The sequence below is a fragment of the Natator depressus genome, chromosome 2 (assembly GCF_965152275.1).
Source record: "Natator depressus isolate rNatDep1 chromosome 2, rNatDep2.hap1, whole genome shotgun sequence".
Classification (NCBI taxonomy): domain Eukaryota; kingdom Metazoa; phylum Chordata; order Testudines; family Cheloniidae; genus Natator; species Natator depressus.
The window spans coordinates 168,093,680-168,107,711 of NC_134235.1; the positions used below are offsets into that span (position 1 = coordinate 168,093,680).

The following is a 14,032-nucleotide window of genomic DNA, read 5'->3' on the forward strand; positions in this document are numbered from 1 at the left end:
ATCGGCAACCTTTCGCACACGGCCCGTCAGGCCGGGCCACCTCTTCCCGCAGCCCCCATTGGCCTGGAACAGCGAACAGCGGCTAGTGGGAGCTGCGATTGGCCAACCCTGTGGACGCTGCAGGTAAACAAACCGTCCCGGCCCACCAGCGGCTTTCCCTGACAGGCTGCGTGCCAAAGGTTGCCGATCCCTGTCTTAGACACTGCCTCTGGAATTTGCCAGAAATAAGTTTTCAAACATCATTCTTTGTCAATTCTATTGGGTATTATTGAGAGCAGGAAAAGGAAACTCAAGGGGAACATTATCTATTTAAAAAATGTTTTGAACATTTCTTTTTCCATCTTAAAGAGGGGAAGATCCTTGAGTCATTATTTAAGAAGAACTAAAGCCTATTCAATGCAATGCATCTGAAAACCAAAGGCTTTAAAACTTGCTCACATGGGCTCCTTCATGTAATCTTGTGGCCACGTCCTCAGCTGGTGACTAAGCTCTGTTGACTTTAATGAAATGACAACAGTTTACACCAGCTGAGGATCAAACCCTTAATGTTTTATTTGGTGCAACACATTCTTTGGTGAGCCAGTATTTATGCACTTGAAATAAAAGCAGGAAACTGGAAAAGAAAAAGATTGTGAAAAAAGTGAAGGAAAAAAGGAGACAACCAGACAGGATGACAAATTCAGAGGGATTGATTGATTTTTTATTTTATTTTATTTTTTTTTTGCATTAACAGCGTAATTAGAAATAGTGCCAATTTCTCTTGCTGGCTTATCTCTTCTGAAAGAGAGAAACCTAAAAAATAATTTCTCCATTTGAAATGTAGTTTTGATTCTCTCAGCTTTATCACCTATGATTAGTTTATCATAAGGGCAGCACATTTAAATGTGGTGTATGACAACGAGACACTAAAAAGACAGTGTTAATTGAGAGGAAAGGAGATAGACAGTTCAGGGCTATTACTGACATTTATATGAATTACTGAAACAAATTCATAGTATATTCTCTCTTTGATGTATTCATGTAACTTCCATCAGAGATGAGGAGCTTCCCACACACATTCAAAACAGAACATACCCCAGAGGATTGCTCCTGGGAAACTGCCCTACTTGTTGGAAGGGACAGAGATTCAGGCCTCATATCTACACTGCAATTAAACACCCACGACTGGCCTGTGCCAGCTGATTCGGGCTCATGTGTCTCAAGCTCCGGAGCTGTTTAACTGTGATTCAGACATTCAGGCTCGGAGTGGAGCCCAGGTTCTGGGACCATCCCCACTCACAGGTTCCCATGGGCCCAACTCCGGCCTAAGCCTGAATGTCTACACCACAATTAAACAGACCCGGAGCCCAGTGAACCAGAGTCAGCTGACACAGGCTAGCTGCAGGTGTTTAATTGGAGTGTAAACATTAGATGCTATCCTACCTTTGGGGGAGGGGGGGAGGGAGTGTATTCTAGCTTGTAGATCAAGGCACTGGGAGTCAGAAAACTTTGGTTATTCCCATCTGTGCCTCTTGCTTTTTGTGCAGACTTAGGTAACTCATTTAACCTAACTGTGCTTTCAATTTATCTGCTTGAAAAAATAGTTTTAATAATATTTACCTCTCAAGGTTGTTATAATTTAAGTGTTTAGTACTTTTAAAACCCTAATTATAAGTGTAAATTATCTTTTGTTAGAACTGGATGAGTACTGAAAAAAGGCATTCATGAACATTTGTTTGAATGAAACCATTAATTTACTTCAATGGCATTTGCCACTCTTTTAAGTCATTTCCCTCAAACATTCACATGAATGTTTCTCACTCAAAAGAATATTCATAGAAAAAGAGAATCTCAGAAATATTTATTCAAATATGGGTTCATGCAAGGTTCATAACTGAAGTATTTGTACTACTTTTTATAAAAGTTGCAAGGACAGAAACAATTCTGTGTGACTCAGCCGACCAATCAAATACCACAAATAACTAACAACAAATAGCGAATAGATAAATATACAGAAGAGCCCACAAGCAGCCTATGGGCTTCAACACATTTGCACACATTCATCTACCAGTCTAGGACAATGAACAAATTAATGACAATACAAGTCATGCAGTAATCAAATACAAACATGATATAGATTAATCTAAAACTTATTTGCTATAAATTCTTCATTCACTTCTGATTATTATTATTAAATTTACTGTTGAATTCAGAAGTGAAACACATTTCTCTCTCGATCTTCCCTTCCCATTGTCTCTTACAGAGAATACATTCTGATTGGTGAGCAAGCTCCCATTGATAAGAGGTGCAGGATTGGGGCCTATATTAGTAACATGTTTCCACTTGGCCTTCTTTGCCACAAGATAAGGTCAGCGGGTTAAACCAATCCCCTATTTCTATTCTTGAACACAAGCCTCCTAGTTCAGGAGCATGCTGGTCACTTGGAATGAGATAACAGACTTTGGGGCACTTACAGTTCTTTTAGTTTTATTTATTGTATTTTACATTTTGCCGTTAAGGAAAGTGTATTTATTTTAATAATTTGTTCAAGCAGTCAGCATAATCTCTAAGTACTGAAAGATATTTTTAAAAAGCCCACTAACATTACTCGTGCAGGAATGTAAACACTCTAAGACCCAATAAATAAATAAATGCCTGAGAAAAGAGATGAGTCTTACAGCAGGCACTGAAGTTTGGCAGACTTGGGATCTAGAAGATAATTGGGGGAACTGAGTTTCAAAATTAACAGAACTACAGAGCTTTGTAGAAAATTGGAGGGAATCTAAGAACTAAAAGCACTGATTAAAATAAATGCCATAAAATGTAGCAGAAAAGCTAAAGTTCATAGAATCATAGAAATGTAGGGCTGGAAGGGGCCACAGCAGTTTATCGAATCCAGCCCACTGTGCTCAAATAAACCTAGATCATCTCTGACACGTGTTTGTCCTATCTGTTCTTAAAAATCTCCAGTGATGGAGATTCCATAACTTCCCTTGGAGCTTAACTACCTTTATAGTTAGAAAGTTCTTCCTAATATCTGACCTAAATCTCCCTTGCTGCAGATTAAGCCCATTACTTCTTGTCCTACCTTCAGTGGACATGGAGAACAATTTATCAGAGTCCTGTTTATAACAGCCCTTAATGTATTTGAAGGCTATTATCGGGTCCCCTTTTCTTCTTTTCTCAAGACTAAATGTGCCCAGTTTTTTCAACTTTTCCTCATAGGTCAGGTTTTTGAAACCTTTTATCACTTTTTTGCTGCTCTCCTCTGGACTCCCTCCAATTTCTTCATGTCTTTCCTAAAGTGTGGCATCCAGACCCGGACACAGTACTCCAGCTGAGGCCCCAGTGGCAAGTAAAGCAGGATACTTACCTCCCATGTCTTACATACAACACACCTATTAATACACCCCAAAATGATATTAGCCTTTTCACAATTGCTTCCCATTGTTGACTCATATTCAATTTGTCGTCCATTATAATTCCCAGAACCTTTTCACCAGTACTATAACCTCGCCACTTATCCTTCCATTTTGTAGCTGAGCATTCGATTTTTTTCTTCCTAAGTGAAGGACTTTGCCCTTGTCTTTATTGAATTTCATCTTGTTGAATTCAGACAAATTCTCCAATTGTCAAGGTTGTTTTGCTTTCTAATGCTTTCCTCCAAAGTGCTTGGCCCCCCCCACCCCAGTTTGGTGTCATCCTCAAATTTTACAAGCATACAATTTTACAAGTCATTACAAAAAGAAGTGAATTTTACCAGACCCGGGACTGACCCCACACAGGACTCCACAGGATACACCCTCACTGCTTGACAGTGAACCACTGATAACCACTTTTTGAGTACAGTCTTTCAACCACTCATGCATCTGCCTTACAATAATTTTATCTAGACTGCATTTCCCTAGTATACGTATGAGAATGCCATGTGTGACTGTGTCAAAAGCCTTCCTAAAAACAAGACATATCACGTCTACTACTTCTCCCTTATCCACTGACAGTAACCCTGTCAAAGAAAAAAGGTAGGTGGATTTGGCATGATTTGTTTTTGATAAATCCATGCTGACTATTCCTTATAACCCAACTCTAGATGCTTATGTACTGATTGTTTAATGATTTGTTCCAGTATTTTTCCAGGTATCGAAGTTAGGCTGAGTGGTCTGTAATTCTCCGGGTCTTCTTTGTTCTCCCTTTTAAAGATAGGTACTATATTTGTCCTGCTCCAGTCCTTTGGGATCTCACCTGTCCACCATGAGTTCTCAAAGATAATGGTTAACTGTTCCGAGATGTTTCAGCTAGTTCTTTACGTACCCTAGGAATTTTATCAGGTCCTGCCAACGTGAATATATCTAACTCATCTAAATATTCTTTAACCTGTTCTTTCCCTATTTTGGCTTTCTACCTCCCCCTCCTTGCTGTTCATATTAATTGTGTTGAGTGTCTGGTCACCATTAACCTTTACAGTGAAGACAAACAAAACAGGCATTAATCCCCTCAGCCTTCTTGATGTCATCAGTTATTAATACCCCTTCCCAACTAAATAGAGGACATACAGTTTCCTTAGTCTTTCTCTTGTTTTTCATGTATTTATAACATCTCTTCCTACTGCCTTTTATCTCTCTTGCTAGGTGCAACTAATTTTGTGCCTCAGCCTTTCTGATTTTGTCCCTACATGCTTTTGTTATTCTTTCGTACTCCTTAGCAATTTGTCCTTGTTTCCTTTTTTTGCGGGATTTTTTTTTAACATACAGGTCATTAAAGAGCTCCTGGTGCTGACATATTGGACTCTTACTATTCTTTCTATCTTTCCTTTGCACCAGAATACTGTCTCCTTGATAAACTGCCAGGTCTCCTGAACCTTTTTATCTCTTAGATTTTCTTCCCATTGGAACTTGCCTACCAGTTTCCTGAGTTTGTTAAAGTCTGCTTCTTTGAAATCCATCATCCTTATTCTGCTGCTCTTACTCATTCCTTTCCTTAGCATCATGCAATCTATCATTTCATGATCACTTTCACCCAAATTGCTTTCCACCTTCAGATTTGCAACTAATTCTTCCCTGTTGGTCCAGAATCAAGTTTAAAATGGCTGTCCTTCTGGTTACTTCCTCCACTTTCTGAAACCAAAAGTTGCCCCTGATGCATTCAAAGGACTTACTGGACATTTTGTGATTTGCCATATTACTTTCCCAACAGATGTCTGGATAGTTAAATTCCCCCATTACTACCAGGTCTTGTGTTTTAGATATTTCTGTTATTTATTCCAGAAATGCCTCATCCACCTCTGCTTCCTGATTTGGTGGCCTATAATAGACCCCCTACCCACAACATCACCCTATTTTTCTCCTTTTATCTTTACTCAGAGACTTTCAACTGGTCTGTCTCTCCCCTCCTTTTGGATCTCAGAACCAGTGCATATATTCTTGATGTACAGCATAACATCTCCTCCCTTTTCCTCCTGCCTATCCTTCCCGACCAAGCTATACCCCTCTAAACCAACATTCCAGCCACGAGATTTATCCTACCAAATCTCTCTGGTGCAAATTAAGTCTTAATCTAGTTTATGTACTCATACTTCCAGTTCTTCCAGCTTATTCTCCATACATCTTGCATTGGTGTATGGACATCAAAGTTGTATCGCCTTTTTGTTTGTTGGTTCCCCATTTGGCTTTATTCTAAAGAGCTGATATGAAGGAGAACTAGCAACAGGTTTCACTGTGTACCTCATAGTCCAGGTCCAGGTAATCAAATTCCCCATTGGTTCTGAAATGTTGCATGTGCCTATCCAGTGTTAGATTGATGTTCCTCCCATGACGTTCTATGACAATGGAGTGCCAATGGTGGTCATCCAAGAGGCTGCCTGTCATCACGGATGTGTGACCATAAATTGAGCCATACTGGTTGCTACCTGAGACGGAGAGGATAGAAGAGCAGCAGATGATTAACTCACGCTCAGTGTCATTTAGGAAACATATTCATCCTGCTGTATCATATTTCACATGAAACATGCTGCATAACCACTACCATTTTTGCTGTGAAGTCAAGATCGGTCCATTTGGGAGTTTTTGCCATTAATATATTTAGCTAGGTCATATACCAAATACCTAATATGTGACGTATAGAAGTAATTACTGATAACAGAAAATGTTTGATGGAGAATGATAGTAATATCCACTTCTAGTTAGTTACAAAATTGTTTTCAATCAGAGATTTTCTGTGTTTGAGCTCTAGAAAGTGAAAAGCTGTCACTTTCACGAGAGTATTTAGACTTTGGGCCAGTTTCCAAGCTTCAGTGGAACTATGCTGACTTAGATGAGGAGTTGGCCCTTGGGGTCTGATAAGAGAAAAGCTTTAGGCCATGTCTACACTTGGAAGGGTCTGCAGTTATATCCATACTGACATATTATAACAGCAAAGCACTCCTATTGTGAATATAACTTATACCAGAAAAACTGTGCTTTTTGCAGGTAAAGCTTATTCCAGCCCCAGAAGGGAAAGAAGCTATACTGGCAAAAGCACAGTATAACTGTGCTGGTGTAACTGAATCTAAAGCAGGCACTTCTGGTGGCACAGCTATGTTAGTTAGGGTTCACACAATCTTCCATGTTTTGAATGCAGCATGTGGAGCTGAAATTTTCTTGACATTAAACATCACTGGAACTCAGACTTCGAGTCTTAGTAGATCTTTCCCTCCCCTATCTCCTCAGACTGTATAATCACACCCCAGACAAGCAAATGTATGGAAGCTATTATATATTATTCAGGCTGGCTGAGCTGAGAAATATAACAAAACTGAGAAACGAATGGGTTATAATTGCGGTGAAATTTGTTAAAAATAGATTAGTGCTACAGGAAGATGTGCTGTCCTCATCAGCATCTGCCTGTACTGTTGATCTTTAGAAAAAGGAGCAGAATAGAAAATGCTAGTGGAAATAATTAATATGCATTGTAAATAATACATGAATAGAATAATTTACTGTTCACATGACTGCAAGAGAAGCAGGCAAAAGTTACATGAAACCTCATTTTAAAAGGCATTTGTTTTAAGAAAAAATGAATCTAAAGCCACATACACACTTTCCTTCTCATATGAGCAAAACTATTTTATATAACTCAGCCTACAAACCAACCTGCTCAGAAGCCTGTAATACCTCTTGCAGAAGGAAAGAGGCAGGACTCGGTAGTAATAAATATATAGATGACTTCTTAATGAGGCAACTGGCTACAGACAGAGCCTGTATCTGACTCTGACACTCTAGTGCTCAGATTTTAAGAACATAGCCTACACTTCTTAGTCTCATCATCTAGGGTCTCCTTAAATCCTGCCACAGAATTAGCTATATGATGGATTATTCACTGAATACAAAATGAAAACCAACCTACTAATTTCCCAATCTCAAAGCTAACAAAAAGGGTGGGCCCATATGAAAAGTAGCTCCCCAAAGTGGCCCAATAGTCTTCTCACATTGCTTAGAGTATAGGATCTAGCAACACTGGCACCAGGTTACTGAGATCGGTAAAAAGAAAAGGAGGACTTGTGGCACCTTAGAGACTAACAAATTTATTTGAGAATAAGCTTTTGTGAACTACAGCTCACTTCATCGGATGCATTTAGTGGAAAATACAGTGGGGAGATTTATATACACAGAGAACATGAAACATGGAGGGGGGGGGGACGGACCTTTTGTAGTGGTAATCAAGGTGGGCCATTTCCAGCAGTTGACAAGAAGATCTGAGGAACAGTGGGGCATGGGGGGAAATAAACATAGGGAACAAGTTTTACTTTGTATAATGACCCATCCACTCCCAGTCTTTATTCAAGCCTAAGTTAATTGTATCCCTCTGCCATGTACCTAAAAGTGGCAATTCTTCAACAAAAAAACTTCAGAAACAGACTCCAACGAGAGACTGCTGAATTGGAATTAATTTGCAGACTGGATACAATTAATTTAGGCTTGAATAAAGACTGGGAGTGGATGGGTCATTACACAAAGTAAAACTATTTCCCCACATTTATTCCCTCCCCCCGCCTGCTGTTCCTCAGATGGTCTTGTCAACTGCTGGAAATGGCCCACCATGATTATCACTACAAAAGGTTCCCCCCACTCTCCTTCTGGTAATAGCTCACCTTACCTGACCACTCTCCTTACAGTGTGTATGGTAACACCCATTGTTTCATGTTCTCTGTGTATATAAATCTCCCCACTTATTTTCCACTGAATGTATCCGATGAAGTGAGCTGTAGCTCATGAAAGGTTATGCTCAAATAAATTTGTTAGTCTCTAAGGTGCCACAAGTCCTCCTTTTCTTTTTGCGGATACAGACTAACACGGCTGCTACTCTGAAACCTGAGATCGGTAAGTTTTCCCGCCCCTCCACACGCACATCTGAAGATCATATCAGACATTCAGGGTGAAATCCTGTACTACCACTGACTTCAGTAGGGCCAGGATTTCTCCTTAAGCATTAGCAGCCCGGAGCTGTCACTCTACCTCCTCTCTGGCTATACTTTCTCCAAGGCAGTAGTCTTGGACCTCAGCTTGGCATTTGCCCATGGCTTCTCAGTGAGGGCCCCTCACTGTTTTCTCTGCAGCTTCCCAAGTCTTCTTAAATTCACCTGGCCTTTCCCCAGTACTGCTGATCAGCTCCCTCTCTCCCACAGCCATTTTGCTTCTACTGTAAATGAATCTGTGTAAAGCTAACCAGCACCATGTATGCCCTAAACCAAGAATAAGATTCTCTTGTCATTTTTGGGAACACTGCATTTCTAGGTGTCACTGTTTTTTGTCGTGTTTCTATTTGTGGTTTCATTTTCATATTTTTGACATTTTGCATCCATAGTAAGACATAATCTACACTCATTTAAAAATACTGTATACAGGAAAGGATTCACCATTTTCACCAGATGATCTGATTATAAGGTGCTGCTTAAAACAACAAGCAAAAGAAGAAGGAAAAAAAGGAGAATGATATTTGAATTTAAATTATGTATCTAAAATGATTTTTAAAGAATAAGCATACCTAGATTTAAATTAAGGACCAGCTTGGCTTTTTTCAGTTCCAGGGTGATATAGTCTCCTTGCTGCCCTTCACCATGGAAGATGACACCTTCACTTTCAGAGGTTTTAAATTTCAGAGTGATGACGTCTTTCAATGTTTTCATTTTCTTGTTCCTGAATCTGTACGGTAACACAGCATGGCCATCAAAATTGATAACATCGGCCCCTAAAGGGAAGACGTAAATAACATTGTTGCTTAGTGATTATATATTATTGTGGCCATTGGAAAAGCAAACATACCATTTACGGATTACATCTGAGCAGGATAAATGCATGAATGCGATATGAATTGTAAATATGTTTTCTCTAGGCTATAATTTAATGGAAGAATATATAATGCAACAACCAGGTAGGACATGTATTTAATGTTTATTTTTCATTGGGATATCATAAATTAGACTCAAAGATGCACAACGTACAGGTTTTATTCAAATTCCCCTTCATCTCTCTTGAATATGGTAGTGCTCACAAATATTTGCCTAACCGAACCAAAGTTGAAAGCAGGAAACAAGACTTTCCCAGTGGTTGTTAATAATCTATTTGATGCCTCATAAAAATTCACTAGAGATGCGTGTGTGTGAATTTTTATCAATGAAATATGACACTGCAAAACTTCCCTGGTAGTAATAAAATCAGATCAGATTCCTTGCAATGTTCATACATTTTAGGACTAACCCAGAACAGGATCAGGCCTAAAATTCATACTCCAGTGAAATTATCATATTTTTCTGTTTGTGAACTATCTGCAAATGGATATAGATTGTTATGAATTTGTTTATTAGCATTTGTTTGACAACTTACTTCTGTAAACTATTTTTATCCTATGTTTTCTCATTAACTTTGCTATAAGAATTCATGTATTTGCTATTCACGATTCACTATTTATATCATGTGATTGGTCACCTAACTCTTCCTAGATGCAACATGATGTTGCTCCCGAGTCACTAAATGATTGGATGACCTAACATTTGTAAACTCTTTCAGTTTCTGCCTGAAATAGAATCTTGCTTTGTCATTAAATTAAATTTCTCTCTTTGTGGTAAAAAAATGATTATTTTCCAAACTTTGCTGGCATGAATAATTCTGAATAGATATGAATGTGACCAGTTTGATTGAGAATTTGCAAAATATGTTCATGAAATTTTGTTTGTAAAATTTCCCCCAATTTTGATTAAAATATGCATCTACCTGCATCCCTTCAAATGCAGCAGTAAATAATCATACCTATATAACAAACATACAAGTCATTTTATGCTCCAGATGAAATCAGGATGGAAATTTCATCATCTGCAACATTGTGCAATAGCAGTTCTGGATTTCTCCTGCCTCTGTGGGTTGTTCTCATGGAATTGCTGGCAATAGCTTTAAAATACTCACTTGTCCTTAACCACAATGACTGAAGATAAGTAAAACCTCAAATAATATTGCACCCATTCATCCCTCTAAACAAGTCTCCAGAAAACAAAAACTACTCACTGGGGGTGAGCGGGCTGGTAAAATTTTGAAAGGCTCCCTCAGAACATTTTGTATACATGTGCATAAATAAGAGTATGTATTACAACTTGAATTCATTAGGACTTTCACTTTCAAGTGCTTTCAGTGACGCACTTAAGCAACGCTTATGTCCATTCTTATTCAACATGGAACTTAAGCACCACTTTAAGTGATTTGCTGAACTGGGGCTTTAATTATTATCAGGGAGCCAATTATACATGCTACATTCATCAGGTGGCCTATTCACAGTCTAGAAGTTCCAGATGCAGCTTTTGCAGTCCACCGCAGAGCTCTCTGAGTGTAACAGAAAAGCAAGCAGTGTGACGTTCAGTACTTTTTTACTGAAAGCTGAACAGTCAGTGCTACAAGTAATGTGCATCTTCTTGCTCAGTGACAGATTAACAAACCACTCCGTCTCTGTTAACTACCATGTTCTTCGCCAATTAGGATTAAGCCTTGCTGTCATGTTGATTAAATATATATTGATACACCATTTAAGCATCCAGTATACTAAGTGTCCAAAGGTGAAGAGAAACATACAGTACTTCCATCACATAGTGTTTTCCCCCAAATAATTAAAGTAACACTTCTGTAGAATTTCCAGTGCATTCAGTGCACTGATTCTAAGATTCTTTACATGATGGGTGAAGTCTGTGACATCTATTTTGTGCTGTATTATCCATTTGCTTTGGAGACATCTTTAGTAAGTTTGTAGGACATAATACAAATTGGATCATCATCAGACTCCCAGATGGCATAAATGGCTGTAAACTCTGGAGCTTGACATCTAGATCAGCTAATGAGATGGTCTTATGTATTTCCAACTTTCTTGTTAATGGGTAGAAATTATGATAATAACTGCTAAGGGTAGAAGGAAGGGGTGGTTCAGTATTTTCATATTAATGGTGATTAAAAAAAATTCCAGCTTTGAATACAATATAGAAAGCTTAAAAAAAAAAAAAAAAAAAAAAAGAAAGCTACAATATAGAAAGCTAAAGAAAATACAATATAGAAAGCTAAACAGGTTTTTGTCACTCTACCTTAAAAATTACGCACACATTTTAAGTCTGTGTGCTGTAAAGAAAACCAACATAATAAAGTGATAGTTGGTTGCAGACCAGCAGCTGATGAGTTTATTTCAGAGGCTATTTGAGATCAAAATGTAATGCAATCTACCTCAAGCACCTTTGCTATAGGCTCAATTCAATGTCAACTGATGTCAATGGAAAGACTGTAATTGATGCCGGTGGATGCCTGACTGGGCCGTATATTAGCTGGAAACTAACCATAGTTACCCCGCGGCTTGAAACAATGCTTAAACCACATCCAGCCATGCTACACATTCCCATACATTCTACGCAGCCTGGCCAGAGACTGCAGAGTACTCCACATATTTGAGCAGAATCTTTATATCTGTTCCTCTCCCCATACAGAAGTAAAAGGAGTTGGGATATATAGATTCTGCAGAGAAGCCTCCTTATGCCTTAGTCAGCTCCCCCCTTTCCATCCTCCCTCTCAGCTCAGTTGTCAAATAAAGTGACATTAAGTGTCAAGGGGAACCCACAGTGCATTTCCTTCTTCCATTGGGTCCTATATCAGTGGTTCTCAACTGGGGGTCTGTGGCCCACTGAGGGGCTGCGAGACATTTCAGGGCGTCTGCCTAGCAGGGCCACTGGGAGCCCTAGAGCCTGGCAGCTGAAGGTTGGAGTCCTGAACCCCGTCACCCTGCTGGGCAGAAGCCGGAGCCACCCACTCTGGGCTAAAGCTCCGATCTCCAGCACCCCCATCCCCGGGGCAGAAGCCTTGAGCTCAGGCACCCTGAGCCCTGGCAGAAGCCACCCCATGGGGCTGAAGCACGAACCCCAAGCACTGGCAGAAGCTGTCCTGAGCCCCAGTGTCCCCAGCCCTGGCAGAAGCTGCCCTATGGGACAGTGTAGCAGTCACAAGCCCCAATGTCCCCAGCCCCAAGCTGCCACCCCCCACCCAAGTGACAGAATCCCCACACCCCCTGCCCTGTGGGGCAAAACCCATATGGGTTTCTCTTGAACACAAAATGCACAAAGTTTCAAACAAAATGGGGGACGAGTACATTGTACAAATGTCCACTGTACGAGGAAGGTTGATACCCTAACCTGTTTTTGATTGTGCCTAAAAGAGGGTTGAAATAAGGATGCTCAGATCCAGAAATTGAATTTCCCAAAAGTTCAGTGGCCATTTGATTTGGTGTTCCAGTTCAGTCCAGTATTGAAATAGGCCAACACTCATTAAATTTGGACATGGGCTCTGTTCTGAAGACTTTTAACAAAATGATTAAGTTTGACCCTCTCTTTGCTTGTCATCTCAGTCACACTTTGAAAGTTTTCAATAATTAAATAAAAAATTGAAGCTTAAATCATCTTTCATCGCGATCAGGTTTCACAGCTCAGTGGTCAAAAATGAATGCTGTCCTTACCCTTCAGCTTCTGCCTGAGTTACGCTGAGAATTTAACAGTCCACTTTATGGGGCATATATCAACATCAAAAAGGCTTTTGATTTGATTGATAGCTAAGCACTTTGGCTCACACTGAAAGGAGCTGATGTTCCAGATGTTCTGATAAAACTGGTGCATGATTTTCAAACTGCTACTAGAGCGAAAGCGTGCTTTGGTTCCTGGCTTTTGCCACATTTCTACACAAACTCAGGTATGCAGCAGGGACACATTCTCACCCTGGCACTATTCTGTTGAGCTATTGACTGTATATTAGGATTTGCCACCCCACACATCAGAATCAAGGTTGGTCAAGTGACCAACTTCTGACCAAGACTGTGACAACGATGCTATCTTGCATGTGGAGAAGCCATAGAATTTCAACCCCACTCTCCAAGCTCTTCAAGATGGTGGCCACACTGTGGGATTGAATGTTTCGTGGCAGAAGCCCAAGGTCCAGAACCTCAGAGCTGGGCCAACAGAAACTCTAATGCAGGTAGGGCAGAGTATTGTGAGAGCAGTGATGAGTTCATCTACTTCTGCTGCAAGCAGAGTTTCAATGGTCACAGCAAACTGGATGTTTTGATGAATAGGTCTCACTGTGTCCTGCATGAAGTCAATGTCTTGCTTATGGATGCAAAAAAGTCTTTGTGCTGAGATAAAGTTTAGAATCTATCAAACCCATGTACAACCTGAATTGCAATACAGGTTAGAAACCTGCCCTCTCTTATAGGCAAGCTTAAAGAAGCTAGAGACATTCCATATGCACGGTCAGAGCCAAATCCTGAGCATACAGTGGTTTGAATTTGTGCAATGTCATGATCTCACAGAGATCTGGCCTTCCTTCAATCACTCATTATATTCAAAAGCAGTGTTGCACAATCTCTGGCCATATCGCCAGGAGTGACAAAAACATCCCAGCACAAAATGCACTCAAACTCTCCATCAATGCACAAAGGGGTGTATGTCCTGATCCTACTTGGTGCCACCCATAGGGATCACAGAATTGAGCCATATCTGGAAACTTCACTACAT

General features: G+C 39.9%; 1 protein-coding gene across 2 annotated transcripts in view; it reads right to left on the reverse strand.

Moving 5' to 3' along the window:
- The window catches only part of CNTNAP2 (contactin associated protein 2), a 1,640,949-nt gene that overhangs the window by 847,645 nt on the left and 779,272 nt on the right, over positions 1-14,032 (reverse strand). For both annotated transcript variants that reach the window (XM_074945269.1, XM_074945270.1), the window contains exons 5-6: positions 8,998-9,201; positions 5,700-5,884 (exon numbers count right to left, since the gene is read on the reverse strand). In XM_074945269.1, the coding sequence (XP_074801370.1) occupies positions 5,700-5,884; positions 8,998-9,201 (389 nt within the window). The remainder of the gene's footprint in view (positions 1-5,699; positions 5,885-8,997; positions 9,202-14,032) is intronic.